Below are 27185 nucleotides of genomic sequence, written 5' to 3'. Positions count from 1 at the left end.
GACATCTGAGTTGATTCCATGTCTCAGCTATTGTGAATTGAACTGCAGTAAACATGGGGGCACAGATAACTCTTTAATATGCTGATTTCATTTCATTTGGGTAAATTCTCAGGAGCGAGATAGCCAGGTCATATGGTAGATTTATTTTCAGATTTCTGTAGAATCTCCGTACTGTCTTCCATATGGTTGTACTACTTTACATTCCTACCAACAGTGTATTAGGATACCTTTTCCCCTACATTCTTGCCAGCATTTATTGTTTTTTGCTTTTTGGAGGATAGCCATTCTAACTGGAATGAGGTGAAACTTCAGTGTGGTTTTGATTTGCATTTCTCTGATGACTAGTGATCCTGAGCATGTTTTCATGTGTCTTTTGGCCATTTGTAGTTCATCCTTTGAAAAATGCTTGTTCATGTCCTTTGCCCACTTCTTAACTGGATTGTTTGTTTGTTCTTGTTGAGTTTCTTGAGCCTTTTTTAGGTCCTAGGTATTAATCCTTTATTAGTAGCATAGTTTGAAAATACTTTCTCCCATTCTGTTGCATGCCTCTTCACCATGTTGAGTGTTTCTTTTGCAATGCAGAAGCTTTTTAGCTTGATGTAACTTTGTTTTTGATGTGTTTTGGGCTTCACATGTTTTAATTTTTATGTGGTTTGGCATGGCTTTTATGGATCTTGGTTGTGAAGACCTGCCTCATTCCAAGAGAATAAAACTACTTGCTGTTTCCTTCTCACACTTTTGTTTCCTGTTAAAATTTAGAAGATAAAGAAATTACTGTGAACTGAGGTGCCAGGAAAAATTTCATATAGAGCATGAGATTCCAGTTGACCTTAAAGTATGAGTTGAATTTAAATAGGTCAAATGTTAGGGACATCTCAGATACAAGAAATGAGTTTTTCATGTGAAATAGTAGCAAGATCACTTTGGCTGACATGGAGAGTCATATAAAATTGCTGAGGTCATAGAGGCATTTTTACCTAGATTTCTTCTTAATTATTTTGGCTAATATTTTGATTTTCTGAAGCCTGTTTTGATGTTATAGTTTTCTGTTCCATAGTAGTTTTCTGTCATTTTTTTTTCATAGTGATTTGAGTATTATTCCTGAAAAAATATGTGGTAAAATGCAGTTGGCTGAAAAGTTAAAAAAAGAAAGGTTATATCTTTCAGGGTAATTTGAACCTCATAAATATTTACTTAGCCTAGTTTGAATTGAATTATAATTTCTTTAAAAATAATTTGTGCTGTAGTAATTTACATCATTATGAAGTTAGTCACTGTATTCAAGTATAGTTACCAGATAGCAATCTTAAAAAATGTTGAAGTACCAGTATATCCACTAGTTACATCAAAGTTTGAGTTATGAGCTCACCATTTAATTTACAAATTAATATGTTGGAATCACCAGCCAATGAAAGTATTTTACAAATGCCACCCTTAAGACCGAGTAGCAGCGCCGTATTCAGTTCGGTTGTTATTCAGGATGTGTAATAGTTTCTGTTCGGCCGTAAGCCACGCCTGGTAGATATTAACCGAGTGAGGTGATCCTGTGACTCTACCAGTGACACGTTTGTGGTTGTGGTCTGGTTTTGGAGCTCTTAGAAGACCACTGTTTTCTCCTCTGCAACCCTAATATGAGGATTATGTGGCGCTAATTTGTACAAATCAGGTACTTTTAAAAAATATTCAGCATCTTATTTCCTCATTTTATTTTTCTATCCTATTCTCAGTTTTCCTTAGGATACTTGTTTTTTAGGGCTTGTCATCTGTATATGTTTATATTCAGGACAGATGGACATATTTTAAATACTGCTTTTCAATGTGTAATATTTTCTGTTCTGAGAGTTCTCTTTTGTGATTAAAAAGTACATTATTCTCTGGTAGAAGAGAATAAAAATAGAGTTCAAGGATAGATGAGTATTTGATCATTTTGCTATTTGTTCTGCTAACCTATATGCTTTTCTGTTTCAAATATCAAGAAACCTAGAAATAAGTAATGAATTTGCTCTATCCTATATAATTATGGGGATTCACATTCTGTTTATTGGTCCTAAATACAACTGAAACATTAACAGAAAGGTAAATGAAGTTGATAATATGAAACACGTTGAGAGACAAAGCCTTTATATTTTCTTTTGACACTTGATGGCTGGCAAGATTAAAAAAAATTAAGATTTCTTTTTTTATATAACAATATAGATAGCTTACCATTTGTACTTGAACTCTTTTAGTTTAAAGATAAGATACATAAGAAATAAAATAACATATTTTGTCTTCTTTGTTCTCACTTCAGTCTTTATCAACTTTCTCATTAAAAGGCAATGGCATTCAGCTTTAACTTTCTTAGAAGGCTTTGGAACTAATATATTCTTTAAAAAAGTTCTTGTTTGAAAGGCAGAGCAAATGAGGGAGAAATAGACAAAAAGAGATCTTCCATCTACTGGTTTGTTTCCACAAATGCTGCAGCAGCCAGGCCTGGGCTGGGCTGAAGCCAGAAGCCTGAACTCAGTCGAAGACTCCTCTGTAGGGGTTAGAGACCCAGCTATTTATTCCGTCATCTACTGCCTCCTAGGGAATACATTAGCAGGAAGTTGGAACTGGAAGTGGAGCCAGGACTCAAAACTAAGGCAGCTGATATGGGATGTGAGCATCTAAGTAGCATCTTGATCACTAAGCCAAATGCTCCCCTATGATTTTAGAAATCTTATGCAAGTACTGATTCGGACCATATTTGATTTAAACTGTTGGGTGACAATATATTTGGGTTCTTGTCTTTTTAGTTTCCTTAACATTTGCACAATCTAGGATTGAGAGAATGTGTATTCCTTTAAAATGAAGCATTCTTTAATCTATTTTTGATAGCTTTATGGCTTTGAAGAATATAAATGTGGCCTTTTGAGGGCTGGTATCCTGATACTCTTCAGTTGATGATAAATTGGTATTAGAATGAACTAATCTGGGATGTAAGATGAAAATCTGAAGTTATCTTTCCTCTGTAAACTCTGATGTCTAATTAATCCATAGGACTTGAAGATTTGATTCTATGGTCTCTTCTCTATAGGTAGTTTTGGCTTTTGTCTTCTGTTGGTCTTCTATCTTTAATTTTATCTTCCACAGTAGAGCTTCAATAATTTATATAAAGTGCAGACCTCATTATGGTAGCTTTCTTTCTTTCTTTCTTTTTTTTTTTTTTTTTGACATATAGAGTTAGATAGTGAGAGAGACAGAGAGAAAGGTCTTCCTTCCGTTGGTTCACCCCCCAAATGGCAGCTACAACCAGCACTGTGCTGAACCAAAGCCAGGAGCCAGGTGCTTCTTCCTGGTCTCCCATGCAGGTGCAGGCGTCGAAGCACTTGGACCATCCTCCACTGCCTTCCCGGGCCACAGCAGAGAGCTGGACTGGAAGAGGAGCAACCAGGACTAGAACCCGGCACCAATATGGGATGCCGGTGCCGCAGGTGGAGGATTAACCAAGTGAGCCACGGCGCTGGACCCTAGTAGCTTTCTAATACCTAAAGAACGAAGGCTTAGCATTTCTAATGTGGCATCTTTATGTCCTTCATGATCGAGCCCCATGTTTCTCATTACCCACTCTACACAGAAGCTCTATGATATGTGATGGTAGTTGTAATATCATCCAGAAGTCTTTTTTTTTTTTTAAAGATTTATTTATTTGAAAGTCAGAGTTACACAGAGAGAGGAGAGAGAGGAGAGGGAGAGGAGAGAGAGAGGTCTTCCATCTGCTGGTTCACTCCCCAGATGGCCACAACAGCCAGGTCTAGGCCAAGCACTAGGGCCATCTTCCACTGCATTTCCTAGGCCATTAGCAGGGAGCTGGGTCAGAAGTGAAGCCACCGGGACATGAACCAGGGCTAATATGGGATGTCAGTGTCCCAGGCGGCTTTAACTGCTACACAACAGTGCTAGCCCCTTGTCTTTTTAAGACTGAACTCAGGTTTCACCCTTGGCAGGAGGTGATATACTAGTTCCCATCTTTGCTCCTACTAACGTCTTGTCCACAGGTATGGAGTTTATCATGTGCTGGAAAACCCTTTTTAGGAGTTTTTCCACTAGACTGTTAGTACAGGCCATGTCGCATTATATTGTATCTGTGGTGTCTAGCAAGTGACTAATGTACAGTAGAGACTTAGTGAATATTTGTTGACCTAAACAAGTTTGTTAGTTCATTGCTGTTGCATTGACATCTTAACCAAAGTTCTGTGGCATAGTTCTTTCTAGATACCAGTTAGTTGTGTCAGTACTTGGAGAGCATTTTAAAACATTTTATTGATTTTTTAATTATGTGAAGAATTATGATTCAGTGAAGTCTGGAAACATTTTTAAAAAGCTCTGTAGTTTAATTCTAATTTGCTTGCAATTTGAGAGCTTTTTCCTTGTTTATTAGTATATATTACTATTATATTTTATGTAAAAAGTGCCTTTAGCACTTTATCTGGTAATTTATTGTTTAAGCTCAATATGTTAAGTCTACTAAAATATGGATTTGTTGTAAGTCACTTTTAGATATTGTATGTATAGATACATATAGAAGTATCTCCTTTGGAGTTCCTTGGGCAGATTTTTAATTTTTATTTATTTTATTTTTTTTTTAATTTGAAAGGCAGAGAGACAGGAGGGAGAGGCTGAGAGAGACACAAGGATCTTCCATCTGCTGGGTCACCCCAAATGCCCACAACAGTCACACTGGAGCCTGGCTGAAGCAGGGTTCCAGAACTCCATCAGGGTTTATGTGAGGATGGCAGGGACCTAAGTACTTGAGTCGTTGTCAGGTGCTTTCCAGGCTGTCTACTAGCAGAAAGCTGTGTTGGAAGCAGAGGACCCAAGACAAAACCAGGCACCAATTATGGGATGTGGGCATCCTAAGCAGTGATTCAACCTGCTGTGCCAAAGGCCTGCCCCAGATTTTTGATGCTCAGCTGAAAAAAGTTTTCTTTTAAACAGGAGCCATCCTAAATTGATAGCAATGAGATTAGTTGGGCTTCATTCCAAGAATTTAATATTTTTAGCAATTTGTAATTACTTTTCACTTTTATTAAAATTTTTCAAGATGACTGAAAAATGTTTTGTGTTTTAAAATTAAGCTGCACAGATCTTAAGGGTACAGTTCTGTTTACATGTGTCTATGAATACAGCTTTGAAGTACTAACCAGGTGAAGAATGATAGAAACCAGTTTTAGACCTCTGAGGTTCTCTTATGTCCTTTACCAGTTAGTGCACAGCTCTCCCACTGCAGACTGGCCACAAATTTTTACTTGTGTTTACTGTTAACTAAAAATTTTTGTATATTACCTTTTGCTGGACATGTACAGTCATTTCTTATGGGCTTACATATGTAATTGCTGAATTAATGACCAACTTATGTTTTAACTTTAATGCCAATTTCAATTATACCCTTGATAGAAATTTATAATGAAAAATCATAGTTAAATTATTTGAAGTCTTTGGTAAGATTTGGTTATCTTGAAATTTCTATTTTCTATAGTGTTTATTTTGAAATATATATGCATATATATATTCAAAGAAAATTCAATACCTGTCATTTTATAATTTCCAGAAATGCTGTTTGTTTGAATCACGTAATTTTTCCTGTGTTACTAATTTTTTTTTGTTTCCTTCTTCTTAGGATCATCTTCCCTTGTGGGTTGGCAGGCAATTATAGGACTGTAAAATGGGTCTTCGGATTCACTTTGTTGTTGACCCACATGGTTGGTGCTGCATGGGTTTGATTGTTTTTGTTTGGTTATACAATATTGTTATAATTCCCAAAATTGTCCTGTTTCCTCACTATGAAGAAGGACATATTCCAGGCATATTAATAATAAGTAAGTTTCTAAATCTTCATTTCCTTGTATCATTAAGCATTTTTCTAATTGTAAATGTTTTTGGAGAATACTGTTACTCTGATTACCTTCCTTTTAGTGTATTTAGTATCTTACCAGTACTATTGTTATTTACTATATTATAGAAAATAAAAAGGCCTCAATGTTTGCAGTGATAGATAAAAAGCTATTTCCGCATTTATCTAACTCCAAAATATATAAAGATCATTTTGTTAAAAAAACTGACAGTGACACCTTACATGTATTTTAAATTTTTCTGTTGTGTACTTAACTGCAAGCATGAAAGTTTTAGGAATAATGGTGGTCATGTTATTGGGAAATGAGAATCCCAATACTAAAATTATTGAGTATGAACTTGATTATGAGAGCACCTTGAACTTCAGGATTCAGTTATTACTTACTGTAGTTTATTGACAATGGCTTGCTTATTATGATTAAGAGTACAAAAAGATAAATTTACATGTACATAGCATTTACAGTTTTTGTGTACCTTGTCTTCCTTTGACTTCTCCGGAGCAATGGGAAACACCTTTGTTATACAAATGATGAAAACGATCAATACTATGCAGTCAGTCCTGGAGTGAGCACTCAAATGCTTTCCTTTTATTTTTGAATGTGTTGTTTTTATTCTACCAACAAAATGCCTATGTCTTACTAATTTAAAACATAGAATTATGATGATTGAGTCTACTTTTTCTGGTTGTTAATTTGAAAATTCAGAAGTTTCTAATTCTTTATTCTCAAATTAAGTATTTTAACAAAAAGGGGTAGTTGAACATCATTAATTCAGAGTAACTTTGAAGACAGAATAATGAAAATGTTTAATTTTACTTTAGAGTTTTATTTCTTTGAAAAGGGAGTAACAGAATAACAGGGGGAGACGCACACACACAGTGAGCGAGCTAGTGAGTGAGAGCGAGCTTCTGTCTTTTAATTCACTCTCCAAATGTCCACAACAGCTGAGGTGGGGCCAGATCAAAGCCAGGTCTCTGGAACTCCATCCTAGTCTCCCATGGAAGTGTGAGGAAGCCAAGTACTTTGGCCATCATCCTCTACCTTTGCAGCTGACCTGGTAGCAGAATAGCTGGGACTTGAACTGGCACTGTGTTATGTGTCTCAAGCTCCATAGAATGCCCTCCCCTAATTGTACAACTTTTTAATGGTGTTTTGATCCTTTCAGATATACTACACATGGTAATTAAAGGTAGTCTGTTTATATCATCAGTGATAAGAAATCACTCTTAATAATGAATCTGGTTTCTTATAAACTTATCAGTCATTGCAAAATAGTACTTTAAGTTTAGTACATTGAAAATAGTCCTCTTGGCAGTTTCTTTAATGAGTGAAGTGAATTAGCCATTTCATTTCCCATCTTTTGAATATTATTTGTTCTGATGGTATTTATTAAAATACACATTAAAAATATGCTTTTTGGTAAAATGTTTCATATAGTAAATGACTAATTGATTTATTTGTTTTAAAGTATTCTATGGCATTGCCATATTTTGTCTGGTTGCCTTAGTGAGGGCCTCAATAACTGACCCAGGAAGACTGCCGGAGAACCCCAAGATCCCACATGGAGGTATGGTACTCTTTGGGTTTAGCAGTTTTGATGGTGCCAGAATTATTTATTCATGTATTTTGTTGCCTCTAGTATATATGGGTTACATTCATCTATGTCATTTAACACCACTTTCAAGTCTTGCTCTCATGTTTCCTTACTAGACTTCTCTATTTAAAGTTGCAACCAATTCCATCCCTGTCCTTCTTTTCAGTTATTTGTCTCCTTCTTCCCATTTTAGACTTACGTAAGTTCTGTGAGGGTGTAGATTTTTTGTCACTTTCCCTTCATTTGCTCAGTGGTGTATTCTGATGTCCAGAAAAGTCTCTGTCACTTAGATTCTCTGTAAATATTTGTTGAATGATACATAAGTATCTGAGAAATTATGTTTTTACTTAATAATGGAATTCTTTTTTTTTTTTTTTTTTGGACAGGCAGAGTGGACAGTGAGAGAGAGACAGAGAGAAAGGTCTTCCTTTGCCGTTGGTTCACCCTCCAATGGCTGCCGCTGCAGCCGGCGCACTGCGCTGATCCGATGGCAGGAGCCAGCATCCAGGTGCTTTTCCTGGTCTCCCATGGGGTGCAGGGCCCAAGCACCTGGGCCATCCTCCACTGCACTCCCTGGCCATAGCAGAGAGCTGGCCTGGAAGAGGGGCAACCGGGACAGAATCCGGCGCCCCGACCGGGACTAGAACCCGGTGTGCCGGCGCCGCAAGGTGGAGGATTAGCCTATTGAGCCACGGCGCCGGCCCAATAATGGAATTCTTGATGGTGCCACTTACCTCATGATATTGTGAATATAATAAAATTTGAAGTAAATATTTGTGCAGTTATGGACACTTACTGTCTATTTCCCTGAGTTCAAATAATTCAATGAAAAATTTGAAAATTTTTTTGTTCCAGTGTTAATTGAAAGTGGCTTTTGATCACCCTATTGCATAACCATTCAAACCACAAAAATGAATTGAAAATGTATTCCTCATTTTATTACTTACCGGATATAGTATAACCTTCTTTGTTCTTTTTTCTGCCTGAATCTCAAAAAATGATCACCTGTTTGAGAGACAGAAAGAGACAGACAGACAAATGGAGAACTCCCGTCTGTTGGTTTACTCCCAGAATGTCGTCATTTGGAGCCAGGAATCAGTCCTGGTCTTCCATGTGAATGACAGGAATCTGACCACTTGATCCATCACTGTTGCCTCCTGGGGTCTACATGAGCAGAAATGAGGAATCTTGAACATCTTATCCACTAGGCCAAAACCTGCAGCTGATTCTCAGTTTAGGATTATTTGCTGTTTGTATAAGCTGAACTCTCTGTACTTTCTTCTAATATAGAAATTTATATGTCCCTGTAGTACATCATAAAACAAGAATACTTTTTATTGTAATTTAGTGGCTTCCAAAATTGTTGCACATTAGAATCATCGGGGGAGTGCTTAAAAATATAAGTGTCCAGATCACACCGCATATTAATAAAATCAGAATATCTGAGGGTAGTAGCCAGGTACTTTTGAAAGATCTCTGGTGATTGCAGTGTGCAGCGGACTTTGGGAACAGACTCAGAAATCCTTATGAAGTTAGATTAAGTGGCAAGTTGCTTTCAGAGCCTCCCTCAGGGCCTGATTGCTACTTTTAGAGACCCACCATTTAGGAGCTTGCTTCCCCCTACAAATTTAGAGATTAAATGGAAATATGTCACTATTGTTTACATAAGTATAGAAGTTCCTGAACACTTAGGTGAATAGATTTAATAACTTGTGGAGACAGTAGCACTGTCATTTAGCTGTGTGTGTGTGTGTGTGTGTGTGTGTCTGTCTGTGTCTGTCTGTCTCAGTGTGGGGACTGGAAGGTTGGCATCCTGCATTCTGTTTAGAATCCTTCTTCCCAGCGGGCTTAACCAAAGGTTCCTAAAATACTGTGTACATGTGTTACATACTTCAACTCTAAAATCTAGTGGCTCCAAACACTCAGAGAAGCAGGTTTTTGTAACTTAAGACCCGTTTCTGGGTCATCATACTTACATGCCTTCAGATGCCAGGCACTGGCAATCAGTGAAAGCGGCCAGACAGGAGCTATTTCCTGTTGAAAGTCTCAAAACGAGCCTAAATAATTCAGTAGCCTCTACTCAACCACAGAGAAATTGTCATGCACTTTGAATAACAGATCTTAAAATTTTTGAAGAAAAAAAAAGGGAAAATCCAATTTTTGTGATGAATTTCATGATTTTTAGTTCAAGCATCTTCCCTTTTGCTCAGTTGAAAAAAGAGCCCATGTATTGTATTCTAACATTTCCACATCTCCTGTTACTTGTATAAGGGGGTAGGCCAGTCAGCCAGGAGTGTGGATTGGGCTTCCTGTGGTACGGAGCTGGTTGTTCTGGAGCTGGCATGAGACCCTGTCTTGTTTTTACCATAAATCTTTGTACAGATGAATAATTTTAGCCCTTTATTCATCTTTGGGGAGAATTAAATTCATTGTATATTTTTTGGTGCTATTTACCTGATTATTCTTAATTTAGCTAAAAAATTACAAAGAATCCCAGAATGTTTTAAGGTTGAACAGTTTCATATCATTGAAATTTCAGAAAAGGATACTTAAAACCCTGGTACTTTTATGATCCTAACCATTTTTAAAGTAAATTACTTCGGGCCGGTGCCATGGCTCACTTGGTTAATCCTCCACCTGCGGCACCAGCATCCCATATGGGCACCGGGTTCTAGTCCCGGTTGCTCCTCTTCCAGTCCAGCTCTCTGATGTGGCCCGGGAGGGCAGTAGAGGATGGCCCAAGTGCTTGGGTGCCTACACCCGCATGGGAGACCAGGATGAAGCACCTGGCTCCTGGCTTTGGTTTGGTGCAGCGCCGGCCATAGCAGCCATTTGGGGGGTGAACCAACGGAAGGAAGAACTTTTCTCTCTGTCTCTCTCTCTCTCACTGTCTATAACTCTACCTGTCAGATAAATTTTTTAAAAAAGTAAATTACTTCAAAATATTTTTTTGTCTTTTTTTAGCAGGATAACTAGAGTTTATTGATTTTATAGTTTAGTGGTCCGTTAATATGAGACAATTTGAATATAAGAAAATGCTCAATTTTCCCATCAGGAAATCTTCAAACTTGATTTTGTAAACTTTTGGGCATTTGGATCAAATAGTCAAATGAAATTGTTATATGTCTATTTATTTTATTTGAATGATTCACATGTATGTTAGGAATAATACATATAAAATAACACCCTAGTATCACTTTCACATTTTATGAAATGATATATGTAATTTACATATCATATAATTCATTCAATTAAATTGTACAATCCAGTGGCTTTTAGTATATCCATGGGGTTGTACAACTATAGCCAGTCAGTTGTAGAACATTTTCAATATTAAGCTCTTGCATGTTTGACTTCAGGGCTTTTATCATCACTGGAGCCACTAATAATTTATTTACATGTACTTTTTATTTGAAAGGGAGGGAGAGAGAGAGAGACAGAGAGAGACAGAGAGAGAGAGAGAGACATGCAAGCACTCCCTTGCTCCCCTTTCCCAGTTCATTCCTCAAATGCCTGCAGTAGTCCTATACTGGAGACATGAACTCAGAGCCAGGAACTCACCCCAGATTGCCCGTATGGGTGGCAAAGATCCAAATACTGGAGTCATCACTGCTGCTTCCCAGGGTCCACATTAGCAGAAAACTGGAATCAGGAGCAGAGCCAGGAATTGAACCAGACACTTTGATATAGGATGCTGGCTTCCTAGCTCATGGCTTTAGTTGCTAGGTAATTGCCCACCCTGTGATTTCTTCTTTTCTGAGTGATAACAGTACCCAGCTAAAGATTATTTTATATTCATTCAGCCATTAACAGCTAATAAAGACACAGGTTAAACAACGTAATACTGTTTGACCACATAGCCTTAATAATGTATGGAGTTTGCCTTTTTTTTCTTTGTTTTATGTTTAACTTTTCTCTCCTCTAGAAGATTTTTTTGTGTTTGCTTTCCATTTTTCTTAACTACCATAAATTATCAGTTGAATTCTCTCTCCTGTATGCTTTCTCTTTATATTGTTACATGTCTAGTGCAAAAGTCTTATAAGCAGTAGTCATCACACATCATAAAGCATACGTCACCAAGATCTTGTTTGGATGTGAGTAAAGCATGAAGAACAAGAGGGAAAAGACTATAAATGTGTATAGTAGGCTAAGATAAATAGTTTTTTTTCCTCATTAAAAAAGGAAAAACACATTCTAGTTGATAATTTAAGTTCCTAGATTTTTGCAATAGTGATTTCTTCTTTGTTCTTTTTTTCATTTTCAATTATCTTTATATACAGGATATTGGTTTAGTATATATTAAGTAAAGATTTCAACAGTATGCACCCACACAGAAACACAAAGTGTAAAGTACTGTTTGAATACTAGTTATAGCATTCATTCACATTGGACAACACATTAAGGACAGAGATCCTACATGAGGAGTAAGTACACAGTGACTCCTGCTGTTGACTTAACAATTTGACACTCTTATTTATGGCGTCAGTAATCTCCCTGGGCTCTAGTCATGAGTTGCCAAGGCTATGGAAGCCTTTTGAGTTTGCCGACTCTGATCTTATTTAGACAAGGCCATAGTCAAAGTGGAAGTTCTCTCCTCCCTTCAGACAAAGGCACCTCCTTCTTTGATGGCCCTTTCTTTCTACTGGGATCTCACTCACAGAGATCTTTCATTTAGTTTTGTGGTTTTTGTTTTGTTTTGTTTTGTTTTTTGCCACAGTGTCTTGGCTTTCCATGCCTAAAATACTCTCATGGGCTCTTCAGCCAGATCTGAACGCCTTAAGGGCTGATTCTGAGGCCAGAGTGCTGTTTAGGACATCTGCCATTCTATGAATCTGCTGTGTATCTCGCTTCCCATGCTGGATCGTTCTCTCCTTTTTAACTCTATCAGTTAGTTTTAGCAGACACTAGTCTTGTTTGTGTGATCCCTTTAACTCTTAGACCTATCAGTATGATCAACTGTGAACTGAATTGATCACTTGGACTAGTGAGATGCCCTCTTCTACTGCTTTCCCCGGCTATAACAGAGAACTGGATCAGAAATGGAGCAGCTGGATCTTGAACAGGGACCCATATGAGATGCTGGTGCTTCAGGCCAGGGCGTTAACCCACTGCACCACAGCGCTGGCCCCAGCAATTGTCTTTGAAGACAGTTTTCTTTTCCAGAACTTTTTATGAACCTGATTAGAACAATTTATAGGGGCTGATGCTGTGGCGCAGCAGGTTAAAGCCCTGGCCTGAAGCGCTGGCATCCCATATGGACGCTGGTTTGAGTCCCGGATGCTCCGCTTCCGATCACGCTCTCTGCTGTGGCCTGGGAAGGCAATAGAAGATGGCCCAAGTCTTTGGGCCCTTGCACCCACGTAGGAGACCTGGAGGAAGCTCTTGACTCCTGGTTTTGGATCAGCACAGCTCCGGCCATTGCAGCCAATTGGGGAGTGAACCAGCGGATGGAAGACCTCTCTCTCTGTCTCTACCTCTCTCTGTAATTCTGTCTTTCAAATAAATAAAATAAATCTTTAAAAAAAAGAATAACTTGTAATGAAACCAGATGCCTTTTTACTTATGTATACTTTGTTATTTTTTAAAAAAATTATTTATTTGAAAGGCGGAGTTGCAGAGAGGGAGAGGTAGAGGCAGAGAAGTCTTCCATCCACTGGTTCACTCCCCAAATGACCACAGGGCTGGGCCGGGTCAGGCTGAAGCTGGGAGCCAAGAGCTTCGTTCAAGTCTCCCACATTGTTACAGTTGCCAAGGACTCGGGCCATTCTCTGCTGCTTTCCCCGGCACATTATCAGGGAGCTGGATCAGAAGTGGAGCTACCGGGACTGGAACTGGTGCCCATATGTGATGCCCCATTGTAGGCTTAACCTGCTATGCCCTAGCATCAACCCCTGAAATTTATGTTTGTAGCATAGAACTTGTGTGCTGTTTCTACCACCAGCTAGCTAAAGGAGTTTGTTACCTGGTGGTAGGACAGAGTTTTGTATTGAATGCATTTTTCTTTTTTTTTTATTTTGAGATTTATATTTATGTATATCTTTGAAAGGCAGACTTACAGAGAGGGAGAGGGAGAGATAAAGATCTTCCGTCCTCTGGTTCATTCCCCATGGCCACAATGGCAGAGGCTGAGCCAGGCTGAAACCAAGAGCCCAGAACTCTATCTGGGTCTCTGATGTGGGTGGCAAGGGTCCAAGTATGTGGGCCGTCTTCCTTCCCAGGGGCATTAACAGGAAGCTGGGTCAACAGTGGAGCAGCTGGGACTCAAACCGACATTTATATGGGATGCCAGTGTCACAGTCAATGGCTTAATCTGCTGTGCCATAACACTGTCCCAAGAATTTCTTTACTAACCCCATTCACTAATTAAACTATCCCGATACTTCCTAAACCCATCTGACATCCTTCTTGAACCTACTTCTATACATATCCCCAGGTAAACTAATTGACTCTGAAAAAAAAAAAAAAACATAAAATGATTTGGGGAAAGCAAGGGGAGGAATGACGTCTCTATTTTCCCAATGTGTTTATAGGATTAACTGAAACAGGATTAAGCTTGTGTCTGTGGATCCTTTAGGTAATACAATTTCGATAAATTGTTTAAATAAAATCCCGTTTTACTGTAATAATTTGGTTAGACTTTATGGTTCTGTCATTGGATTTTTACTTATATTCTAGGAGTGTCCAGAGCCAAATACGTTGTTTGCTGTCCGTTACTTTGAGAATAACGATAGTCTCTTACTTTTATAGTGTTTAAAATTAGAAATACACAAAATAAGTAAAATAGAACAGCAACACTGGAGGCTTAGAAGAAGAAAAAAATCTCTTGAGATATATATTGAAGACTTCTTATAAAATCTTGTAAACTGTTTTTACAAAATTTCAACACTACTCATTTGCCTTCATTAAATGGATTTTGATTTCTTTCTTTAGAAAGAGAGTTGTGGGAATTATGTAACAAGTGTAATTTGATGAGACCAAAGCGTTCCCATCACTGCAGCCGCTGCGGCCACTGTGTAAGGAGAATGGATCATCACTGTCCGTGGTAAGAAAGGAATCCTTCACTTCTAGCTAAGAAAGAAAAGAAGCCTAGTAAAAAATCCTCTTAAGACTTAGCAGTCTTGAGCAAAAGTTATATTAAAGCTACATGGTTTGTAAAAACATTTTAATATTTGATCATGTAGTTCTGTCAACTCCAAAGTCAGTTTTCCACAGAGATCCTATCTTTGTCACCACAATGAACAGTCTAAGGAGATGTTTTAGCAGAAGACTAAGAATTTACCTGCACCCAGATATTCAGCTGGACCAAGGTACTTGTTTTCGATGAGGAAAATGTATGGGAAGCCTTTGCTTTAGTATTTGACACATAGAAAGCATTTAAATAGAAGCTGTCATTTCTAATATAATAAGCTGTATATTTCCCACTGTTTTATTTCCACTTCCATTTGTGTAATTAAAGAGTGGCCCATTTCAGATGCCCTGATAATTCCCCCATCAGTGAAGATGTTTTACCTGTTACGTACTGGAGATAGGTAGTAACAGTGCTTGCATGTTGAATGTGTGCAAGTGGTAGTTAACTGATTCTGCTGAACTACCAACAGCTTTGGTCAATAGGGGGCTCTCTTGTAATATTTAAAGAAAATGTTCAGTTGAAAAAAATTTTGAAAACAAATGCTGTGAGAATTCTGTATTGTATCTCATTTCAAAGCTGTCACAAAAATCTGTGAACAAGACATTGTATTTAATTTTGTTTTCCTAGCATGGGATCTCTGTATAAATATTTAAACTGGTATAGTGTAGCACTCTAAATATATCTATATACATATATATTTATGTTTGTACACACATGTGTGCATGTATACAAAGTTTAACTACATAACAAGCTTCTTGAATTGCATTTATCTAAAGTTGTCTCGAGTAGAATTTACCTAATAATGGTAATCAAGTTAGAGTAACTCATTTGCCTGCACAGTTTGCTTAACTATAATGCAATTTACTGAGATTAGAAAAAAATGAGAATATTATAGATAAAAGTACTTTGTTACTGTATAAAAATTTTAAAAATTGTCTAAGTCCATCAATAAAGTATTTAGTATATGACATGTAGGTGGATTTCAAAAAGTATGCTCTGAATTTAAACATTAATCTCCAAGTAATTTTCCGGACCTCAATGATATTTGTAATTACAGTAGTAATAGACTACAAAAAACTAGGTGAGACATGTTTTAAGATAAATGCTAATCACACCAAAAGCTGAATTTTTGGTATTTTTCATAGTAGTGTTTCTGGTTAATTAAAAATGCAGTAATTGTTCATGGTACAGTTGGATATTGATGCTTCCTTTCAAAAAAATGCAATAGGGGCCGGCCCTGTGGTGTAGCAGGTAAAGCCGCCATCTGCAGCACCGGCATCCTGTATGGGCGCCACTTCGAGTCCCAGCCGCTCCACTTCCGATCCAGCTTTCTGCTATGGCCTGGGAAAGCAGTACAAGATGGCTCAAGTCCTTGGGCCCCTGCACCCATGTGGGATACCCAGAAGAGGCTCCTGGCTTCGGATCAGCACAGCTCCAGCTGTTGCAACCAAATGGGGAGTAAACCAGTAGATGGAAGACCTCTCTCCGTCTCTTTCTGCCTCTCTTCCTCTCTGTGTAATTCTGACTTTCAAATAAATAAATAATTATTTTAGAAAATGCAATAGGTGAGGAAACCAACTAGGAGATGTAGTGGAAACTAAAGATATTTGTGAAGGATAAAGACTAGCTTCTTTGTGACCATTAAACTGCAGTTAAACCTCAATCCTAATTTTGGGATGATTTCTTTGTTTCCAAGCCCCTGGTTCTGCAGTTTTAGTCAACCTCACAATATTGGCCAGAAGGAGGGGGAAGTAGAAAAGATCGGAGGATCAGAAAAGAGAGTAGACCAGGGGCCTAAGAGTCTTATCATGATTACTTTTCCTAACAGAGCTCTGCTGAGGTGTTGAGTGAGGGAAATGTACAGTGGAAATCGGAAGCAAACAGAATTTTTGGTGTCTTCAGAGGCTGCATTATCTCAACTGCGTAATAGCTTTAGATTTGGAGGTCGGCTGTCAAATTGCCTCCATCTCTTCTGTGTTTCTGACTCTGTTCATTTCTTTCTGAGTAGTTTCAGAGTTACAAAAAGAACACTTACATATGGATTGAGTACCTTAGTGCTCTTTGTCACTCTCCTGCTAAGAAATATGCTGTGATCACAGTAGTTGTTTTCAAATTCCTTGGGAATGAGAAGGGTACATCATCCTTTTTTAAAGCAAATGTTGTTAAAGTGCATCTGAAATGCATACATAAACACCCTTCTTGCAACCCTACTTACGAATAGCAAAACAAAACAAAAAAACAAATTTTCTTGTTTACAAAGCATACTAAGAAATACTTAAGCAAGGTTTTTTAGTTCACTTCTTTATTTGATTTTAAGAGTAGGTAGTGACACACGTTAACTACATTTCAATTAGGAACTGAAACTGTTTTCAGTTAATTTTTGAGTGACAGTGTAATGCTATATTTAAATGAAAATATTTGTGCAAGGCAATTTGTAGGTTTTTAAAAAGATTTACTTTATTTATTTGGGAAGCAGAGTTACAGAAAGAGACAAGGAGAAATACAGAGATCTTCCATTTTCTGGTTCACTCCTTCAATGGCTGCAATGGCTGGGGCTGGGCCAGGCAGAAGTCAGGAGCCAGGAGCTTCTTTTGGGTATCCCACATGGGTACAGGGTCCAACAGACTGGAGCCATCCTTTGCAGCTTTCCTACGTGCATTAGCGGGAAGCTGGATAGAAATTGGAGCAGCCAGGATACAAACTGGTGCCCTTATGGGATGCCAACACTGCAGGCAGTGGCTTAACTCTGCCCCACAGCACCGGCCCCTGTAGATTTTTAAAAAGAAGAAAAATTGTCAATGCTTAGCAGTTATGTCAGAGTAGCAAACTTAAACTATTTTATTTCGAAGCATTCAAATGGCTGCCTACAGTTAGAAGGTTGTAACAGAAGAGCAATGTACAGAAGAGTGTTCTTGCTCTTTCAAGCTCCGTCTCTCCTCACGGTACATCCCTTGGCAAGTGTCTTACCTGCTTTGTTTCCATTTCCTTATCGGTGAAACAAGGAGGCTACCATCTGCTCTCCCTGCTTCTCACGGTTATTGTGAGTTGAAGGGGTCGTATCCATGGATTTCCTTTTTAAAGTAGAAAGTGCTTTACAAATCCAAGATGGCATATTTTTATCTTTTCTTTGTACAGTCTGCTTTTAGGTTTGAGTGATTCTAGCATATATCCCTGAAAGTTATTTGTATTTGTTATGAAGTTATATTTATTTTTAATCTCACACATCCTGAAATGAGCATCTTATTAAGTTTAAAATATTCTTTCGTTTTCATTCTTTTCTTCAGGATTAACAATTGTGTTGGTGAAGATAACCATTGGCTTTTTCTGCAGTTGTGTTTCTACACTGAGCTTCTCACTTGCTACGCACTGATGTTTTCTTTCTGCCACTACTACTATTTTCTTCCACTCAAAAAGCGTAATTTGGTAAGAAATGTTTGTATTCACTAATGTTAGAACAGTCATAGTATGCGGTTATTAACATGTGCTTTGTTTAAGTGCAGAATGTTAAAAACAACAAAGAGCTGAAAATGAACTCTCAAATGCTAAGTGTTAGAATGAATTGGAATTAAGAAGGTGGATCCTATCCTGACATGGCCTTGTAACCAAATCCATTTGTGATTATTTGTTAATATTGTGTGTCTCTTTTTAGAAAAGATCTTTCAACACTTGTGTTTTAATAAAAATATCTAGAATAAAACAATGGGAAATAGTAACTTCTTATTTTCAGCATTAAAAGCATAGAATTGGTTTGCTTTTTAAATGTTCTCAAAGGAACTGTTAAGATCCTGAGAAAAAGGACCTTTTTATTAATAATGATAAGATGGTTTTGCAGGGTGCTTTTATTTATTTATTTGACAGGCAGAGTGCACAGTGAGAGAGAGAGACAGAGAGAAAGGTCTTCCTTTTGCCGTAGGTTCACCCTCCAATGGCTGCTGCAGCCAGCGCGCTGCGGCTGGCGCATCGCGCTGATCCGAAGCCAGGAGCCAGGTGCTTCTCCTGGTCTCCCATGTGGATTCAGGGCCCAGGCACTTGGGCAATCCTCCATTGCACTCCTGGGCCATAGCAGAGAGCTGGCCTGGAAGAGGGGCAACTGGGACAGAATCCGGCGCTCTGACCAGGACTAGAACCCTGTGTGCCGGCGCCGCAAGGCGGAGGATTAGCCTGTTGAGCTGCGGCACTGGCTGCAGGGTGCTTTAAAAAGTTATATAAGATCTTTTGCCAGAGTGTCTTGGCTTTCCATGCCTGAAATACTCTCATGAGCTTTTCAGCCAGCTCCGAATGCCTTTAGGGCTGATTCTGAGGCCAGAGTGCTATTTAGGACATCTGCCATTCTACGAGTCTGCTGAGTATCTCACTTCCCATGTTGGATCACTCTCCCCTTTATTTACTCCAGCAGTTAGCGTTAGCAGGTACTAGACTTGTCTATGTGCTCCCTTTGACTCCCAGTCCCTTCACCATGACCAACTGTGAACTGAAACTGATCACCTGGAACAGTGAGATGGCATTGGTACATGCCACCTCGATGGGATTGAATTGGAATCCCCTGGTATGCTTCCAACTCCACCACTTGGGGCAAGTCAGCCTGAGCATGTCCCAAATTATACATCTCTTCCCTCTCCCATTCCCACCATCATGTTCAACAGGGATCACATTTCAGTTAATTTTGAACACTTAAGAATAACTGTGCATCAATTACAGATCTAAACCAGTCATATTAAGTAGAACAGATAGTGAGATCCCAGTGGAAAGAACAGGTCATCAAAGAAGGAGGTACCTTTCTCTGAAGGGAGGAGAGAACCTCCACTTTGACTATGACCTTGTCTAAACAAGATAAGAGTCGGAGAACTCAGAGGGCTTCCATAGCCTTGGAAACTCATGACTGGAGCATAGGGAGATTACTGATGCCATAGACAGGAGTGTCAATTGGTAAAGTCAACAAAAGGAGTCACTGTGCACTTACTCCTCATGTAGGATCTCTATCCTTAATGTGCTGTGCATTGAGATTTAATGCTATAACGAGTACTCATACAGTGTGTTTCACTTTGTGTTTCTATGGGGGTGCAAACTGTTGAAATCCTTACTTAATGCATACTAAACTGATCCTCTGTAAAAAAAAAAAAAAGAAATTATCAATTCCCAACTTGACTCTCACTGGGATTAAACATGACAATAGGTCTGATCTGATTTCATCATCATTTAAAAAAATCATCTATTATTTTTCACTTTATGTTTCTGTGTGGGAGCAAACTGTTGAAATCCATACTTAATGTATACTAAGCTGATCTTCTGTATATTAAGATAATCGAAAATGAATCTTGATGTGAATGGAAGGGGAGAGGGAGTGGGAAAGGGGAGGGTTGTGGGTGGGAGGGACGGTATGGGGGGGAAGCCATTGTAATCCATAAGTCGTACTTTGGAAATTTATATGCATTAAATAAAAGTTTAAAAAAAAAAAAAGAAAAAAAAAGTTATATAAGAGTACTTTAAAAAGTTTGTGGAAAATGTAATTAAATTGAAAGTTTCTCTCTCTCTCTCTTTCTCTGCCTTTCAAAAAAAAGAGTTTGGGCTGCAGGTATTTGGCCTCACAGTTAAGACTTTGGTCAAGATGCCCACATCCTATATCAGAGTACCTGGGTTCAGGATCTGGCTCTGGCTTCTGATTCCAGCTTCTTACTAATGCAGACCCTGGGAAGCAGTGGGGATGGCTTCATAGTCTTGGGTTCCTGTCACGCACATGGGAGACCTGGATTGAGTCCTGGTTCCTGGCTTCAGCTCACTGACCATTGCAGGCAGCTGGAGAGTCAATCAGCAGATGGGAGCTGTTTCTGGCTCACTCTCTGCCTCTCAAAAAATTGTTTTTGAAAATAATGCTTATTTTTTTGTAATGGAGTTTGAGATTCATGTATATAAGAATCTTTCAAAAGTTCATGAAAAATGAATATTATGAAGTTATGCTTGAATTCCATTCTTTTTGCACTAAAACTTACATTTCAAATTTTCCACAAACTTTTTTAAGTGCTTTTGTACCCTCATATGTATAGATAACATCTGAGGCAGCATTGCTTTCCCCATTTTGTGGAGGAACTACAGGAAATCTTGAGACCTGGCCACATTGGAATGGGGGTGGTGGTGATGGTAGCAGAAACTAGGATATTTTTATTCTTTGACTGTGTCAACACTATTCTCTGAGTATCTCATTTTAATTCTCACAGCAATCATGTGAAGTGGATATGATTTCCCCCCATTTCTATAGATGAGGAAATAGAATGTAGTAGCAGTTAAAAGACACAAAGGCAGGAAGTGACTATTCGGCTTGTTCTAGTTGGAGAGCTGGGATTGAACTGATCTTGTGTGTTTTTGCCTATTAGTCTTTCCATTTTATTTGGAGTTGAATTTGTTTTTGTTTTAGATACTGTATGTGTGTGTGTGTGTGTGTGAGAGAGAGAGAGAGAGAGAGAGAGAGACCGAGACCAAGAGACAGCATATTGGGATGCAAGGTAGGGAGGGAGAGAAGGAAGAAAGTATAAAACCCTTGATAGAGAAGGGGAATGTTTCTTTACTATTTATACCAGGTTATACTGTTTAAATCTTTTGTATGAAGAAAATACAATGTTCAATGGTGGTAACACATTTAAATTTTGAAATGAGGGAAAGAGTGAGAGAGTCTTTAAGTTCTGTGTATTTTCTTTTTGTTTGTTTGTTTTGACGGGCAGAGTGGACAGAGAGAGAGAGAGAGAGAGAGAAAGTCCCCCCCTGCCGCTGGTTCATGGCCGCCACGGCCGGCGCACTGCAGCCGGTGCACTGTGCTGATCCGAAGCCAGGAGCCAGGTGCTTCTGGTCTCCCATGGGGTGCAGGGCCCAAACACTTGGGCCATCCTCCACTGCACTCCCTGGCCACAGCAGAGAGCTGGCCTGGAAGAGGGGCAACCAGGACAGAATCCGGCACCCCAACTGGGACCAGAACCCGGTGTGCCGGCACCACAGGCGGAGGATCAGCCTAGTGAGCCACGGCGCCGGCCAAGTTCTGTGTATTTTCAATCTTCTTATATAAAATAATCTTTTTTCCCCCGAGAGATTAGAGAGAGAGACAGAGACAGAGGCAGGCACACACTGCTCCCATCCACTGGCTCCCTCCCCAGTGCCAGCCAGGGTTGTGCCGGTCTGAAGTTGGGAGACAGGAACTCAATATCGGTCTCCTTTAGGGAGACCAACTGCTTGAGAGACCCAGCTACCTGAGCTATCACCTGCTGCCACCCAGGAGCTACATTGTCAGGAAGTTGGAATCAAGAACTGGATCTGGAAATTCAACCCAGGCACTGCCCCTGGGACACAGGCATCTTAACTGATGTTTTAACTGCTAGGCCAAATGTTTGCCTGCTTGTGATCATTTTGAATAATCGAAAGAGGATATTTGCTGTTGTTGCTTAGCTATATATATTAGTGGGGGCTTTGTGCTTATTAATATTATTAAATATAACTTATTAATATTATTAAATATAACTTGAGCAATCAGAATTACATACAGATAACTAAAAAGGTTCAAAAGGTAGATCTTTAAATATAGGCATTTAACAGAATTTCACTATGAGAATGTAGTGCATACACATACCATAGTTTTAGAAAAGTTCATCTTATGTATAGACTAGTCTGTGGTATAATTGGTATTACAGTTAGAAGATGTAACCATAACTATGAATTGTACATATTTCCCTGAGTAGCCTATTTCAAATGGTTGATCCTAATGAGATAAGTGTTAAAATGGCTAAGTAGGGTGAAGGTCATACTTTTGTAAAAGATGAGAGAAAACATTTTGAGGTATTAATGAGAAGCTTGGAGGCTGTGTAAGAAGGAGCGCATTGAGTTGCAGCACAGCAGCCTATGAATCTTGGGTTAAATTTAGCCCTCCGCCTAATTGTTTTAAATACAGTTTTACTGGAAATGGCTATTTTCGTTTGTTTACCTTTTTCTTTTGTGCTACAATGGCAGAGCTGAGTGGCAGAGACAGAGGCTGTCTAGCTTGCAGTATTTGTATTTTCTTTTTAGCATGTAGTATTAGCTGTATGACTTCTCACATTAAGTTTGCCATGCCTGGAGGTGGGAAAATCTTGGCCTTTATAAGCAAACACATGTAGGATCAAAGCCTGCCTTTTCTAATTACATGTATAGCCTTTGACACATTGTTTTACCTCTCTGCGTTGTCATTTCTTCTTCTGAAAAGTGACTAATAATGGGATTAAATAAGATAATATATGCAAAAGTACCTGGTATATAATAGATGTTCCATTTATGTTACATTTAGTGTTAGTGAAAGCTCTTAGAAGAAGGAAACATTTTTTCTTTGGTCTGTTATACTTTGTGAAAACTTTACAGACCTTTCAACAGTATTACTGGGAGACTGATGATAGACAAAGAAAATTCCAGTCATCAAAAGAGGATGTAATACTGAACCAGAAGATTTTTTAAAAATTTTATTTAAGAACTCGCCTAATTGCATATTGAGAGCATTTCGGGGAAAAGTTGTGTCTGTACTGAACATGTACAGCCTCCCCGCCCCCCATTATTGTTTCCTAGGTAGTACAGTATAGCAGCTCTTTACTTGGCATTCACATTGTATGAAGGGCCTTCAAAAAGTTAGTGGAAAAATTGAATCAAGTGTTTATGTTGGGGGAGAAGAATTTAAGATCTATGCAGTTCTTTTTCATAATACGCACCTTCTATAGATGTTTAGAAGAGCCTTTATATTAAGTATGCTAAGTAATCTAGAGATGATTTAAAGTTTACAGGAGAATAGTTTGGATCATATGCACATATCCCATATTATATAAGGAACTTAAGCATTGTGGATTTTGTATCCATGGATGATTGTAGAAGCAGTTCCCTACAGATAGTGAGGGACAATTGTATTTGGGTGATAAACATTAAGAAATAAATAATTCTGGACATGTGAGAAGATTATTTGTCTAGTAATACTGACCTGGAATTAATCTCAGCCTAGATGTTTATAGTATCCTTGTTATTTTAAGTGGGATACTTTTATAATTACCATCATATTGGAGATAATGAAATATAAACGTCCAAAGTTTGTTATAACATTTCCGATATCATTTTGCCTCTGTTGAGGAATCTAGTGTTTTTTATTCTTGTTATGACCTAGTCTCTGAATGAATAATGTGATGTTATAAAAGAAGCACCTTATAAAGTTCACAGAAAATACACTATCTTTAATTCCAGTTTTCAGTGAACTCTTTGAAGCCCCCTAATATACTATCAAGTTAGGTGTACAGAGAAGAGAACTTTACAACAATGCTGTCCAAAGTAAGAAAAGGCAATTTTATTAAAATATATAAAAATATATTTTAAGTAAAATATATTTTAAAAAATTATATTTTTAAAAAATTTTAAATTTTAAAATAAAAATAAAATATATAAAAAGAGAAGGTTTATCAACAGTATTTCTAACCTATTTAAATTTAACTAAAATATAGCTAAATTATCAATAGATAAATAGCTAAATTCTAAAGAAACCTTGGAAAAATAGTTTATAGTTTGTACAGCCCCAAATATCTCAAGGATCTGAAGCAAAATGATTATTCAGTGGAAACTCAATATACATTGAAATGAATTATTATTTCATTGAGTTAGATGTTGTGAATTTGAAGTCATATATTAGCACATTTACACTTAGAATTGTATTTTTTGGTAAATTGATTCATATTGTTATAAAAAGCACCTCTTTACTATAGTAATGATTTTTGCTTTAAAATGGTTTTTCTCCCATAATTAGCTATGTCAGCTTTCTTTTTGTGTTTCCATGGTTTACCTTTTCAAAGGTTTTTACTTTCATACTTTCCTAGTTCTTATTCCTCATATGTGTCTTATAAATAGCAGCTAGTTCATTAAAAACAAAAACAAAAGAAAACAAGTCTAATAAGCATTGTTTTAAAATGGAATAGTAAATTTTTTACTGTAACTGATGTTAATTCTGTCATCTTTCTATTTTCTATTTGATCCATTATTTTTCTTTTCTTGCCAGTTTTGGAATTTTTGATTTAAGCTAACTTATCACTTCTGATGGCATTTTTTAAAACTCTTTTTATAGTTTTCTCAAGTGAGAACTCATTCTGCCTTGATTGATTTTTTTAATCTGTTATTTTAATGTCTGCATCTGCTAACTGCAAGTTTGAGACCTCCTTGGTCCATTTCTGTCGACTTCTTGTCTCTTTGTTTCTGTATATTTGCTCTTGTGTTCTGACATGCCCGGTAAGTTTTGTTTAACAGATTTTACAAGATCTGGTTGATAGATTCTTTATCTAGATATGCTCTTTTGTTTGACTGAATATACAAGAAAACTCATGTTAATCCAGTCAGGTCTGTGTAACCACTATTTCTAATGTTAAATAACAGAATATTGGTCCCTTTTTTAAAAGATTCTTTTTTAAATTTATTTGAGAGATAGAGTTACACAGAGAGGGAGAGACAGAGAGAAAGGTCTTCCATCCACTGGTTCACTCCCCAAATGACAGCAATGGCTGGAGCTGAACCAATCTGAAGCCAGGAGCCAGGAGTTTCTTCTGGGTCTCCCACATGGGCACGGGGGCCCAAGCACTTGGGCCATCTTCTACTGCTTTCCCGGGCCACAGCAGAGAGCTGGATGGGAAGAGGAGGAGCTGGGAAATGAACCAGCACCCATATGGGATGCTGGTGCAGCAGGGGGAGGCTTATCCTTCTGTGCCACAACGCTGGCCCCCAGACTATTGATCTTAATGCAGAAGTTCTTTGGAAGATGGCGTTTATCACATTTATTGCTGTTGTGTAAAGATTTATGATTGCTGATTTTGTTTTTGTGATGGACTGATTTCAATTTGTCGTTATCCCCATAGTGCAGTTCTTTTGAGGTCTCAACTGAAAAACAGGTGTTTACTGTGAATTGTGCCCTTCAGTTGTTTCCCTAGCCCTGTGAAATTGCAGGATGCCCTGAATCTTCAATTGTCCTTGGCCTTTCATGCAGTGTTGCTTATGAGTGGGCAAGTAGCTTAGGGTAAAAAGCAGGGCACCATGTAAGGCTCACCTTAGTGCATTTCTACTTGCTCAGGGATCTTGGCCTTTGAAGTTCTGGCTAGTTTGGCTACTATCCAGTATCTTCAAACAGCTCTTTATTAATTAATTGGATCTTATCTGGCTTTTAATAATGTTCTTGGAGGGAAGATTAGTCTCACACAGCCTGTCTATATAAATGTCTATGGCAGTAGCATTTTTTCAAAAAAACTTTCTTCCCAGGTGGTTTTAATCATTGCTGCTTAATTGTACAACTCCAGAAGATAACGTTCATGTCATTGGCTATGTAAATGATATTCTGTGGAGTTGTGCAGTATGAAATTTCTGTAGTTGTAAGGTTCAAGAGTTGTTTGACTTTGGGGAATGAGATTCATGGTGGACTTTTTTTTTTTTTTTTTTTTTTTTTTGACAGGCAGAGTGGACAGTGAGAGAGAGAGACAGAGAAAGGTCTTCCTTTGCCATTGGTTCACCCTCCAATGGCCGGTGTGGCCGGCGCACCGTGCTGATCCAATGGCAGGAGCCAGGTGCTTATCCTGGTCTCCCATGTGGGTGCAGGGCCCAAGCACTTGGGCCATCCTCCACTGCACTCCCTGGCCACAGCAGAGAGCTGGCCTGGAAGAGGAGCAACCGGGACAGAATCCGGTGCCCCGACCGGGACTAGAACCCGGTGTGCCGGTGCCACTAGGCGGAGGATTAGCCTAGTGAAGTGAAGTAAAACTTAACCAAATATGAAGATGAAGAAAATTATTTCTGGACACGGAACAATTTGTTAATAAAATCGAGTTGTATTGAAAGTATTTCTAAATTGAAGTGATGGAACATTATTGTTACCATGACAGTTTTTTCAAAGGTGACATTTATATGGTAGAAAAAGAATTTCTGTATAAAAGTCACCAACAAGGTAGATGTTGTGGTATACTGGGTCAAACTAAAACCTGGCTGAATGCATCCTATGTTGGAGTGCCTGGGATTAAGTCTCACCCCTGCTCTGATCCAGCTTCCTGCCAGTGTATCTGGGAATCACCAGATCATAGCCCAAGTGCTTGGGTTCCTGCCCCACATGTAGGAGATTCGGGTGGAGTACCTGGCTCCTGATTTTGACCCATTGCAGCCTTGCTATTGTGGGTAACTGAGGAGTGAACCAGCAGATGGAAGACTCATTAATTCATTCTCTCTCTCTCTCCTCTCTCCTCTCTCTCTCTCCTCTCTCCCCTCTCCTCTCTCCCCTCTCCCCTCTCCCCTCTCCCCTCTCCCCCATTCCTTTCTTTGTCACTCTACCTTTCAAATAAGCAAAATATATTTTTAAAAATCACCATTTTTACCATTGACTTTTTAAAACAATAATTATTACAATGGAATATTCTTGAAGTATTCTTGCCTGATGTTGATTTTTATAAATCCTTCACTGTGCCTCTTTCATGTTTCCCTACAACAAACAGACAAACTATATCCAGGTTTTGATTATATGTGTAAACTTGCCAGATAGTGTCAGAAACCTCATTCATTTACCTTGTTGCTATTGTTTTCTACTATT

At 38.4% G+C, this 27185-nt stretch overlaps 1 protein-coding gene across 8 annotated transcripts in view; it reads left to right on the top strand.

Annotated features, from left to right (window-relative positions):
• The window catches only part of ZDHHC21 (zinc finger DHHC-type palmitoyltransferase 21), a 117775-nt gene that overhangs the window by 11756 nt on the left and 78834 nt on the right, over positions 1-27185 (top strand). For 7 of the 8 annotated variants that reach the window (XR_007924083.2, XM_051857808.2, XM_051857814.2 and 4 more), the window contains 4 exons: positions 5642-5840; positions 7342-7440; positions 14398-14509; positions 17881-18019. Coding sequence is in view for 7 of the 8 variants with exons in the window: in XM_051857808.2 (XP_051713768.2) it covers positions 5687-5840; positions 7342-7440; positions 14398-14509; positions 17881-18019 (504 nt within the window). In the remaining variant the exon portion in view is untranslated. Of the gene's footprint in view, positions 1-1527; positions 1667-5641; positions 5841-7341; positions 7441-14397; positions 14510-17880; positions 18020-27185 lie in introns of those variants that run through there. The other variant, XM_051857833.2, reaches the window with a different exon arrangement.

This window comes from Oryctolagus cuniculus, chromosome 1 (assembly GCF_964237555.1).
Source record: "Oryctolagus cuniculus chromosome 1, mOryCun1.1, whole genome shotgun sequence".
NCBI lineage: Eukaryota > Metazoa > Chordata > Mammalia > Lagomorpha > Leporidae > Oryctolagus > Oryctolagus cuniculus.
The sequence above is the reverse complement of the archived record's forward strand: the minus strand, read 5'-3'. Positions and strand labels throughout refer to the sequence as shown.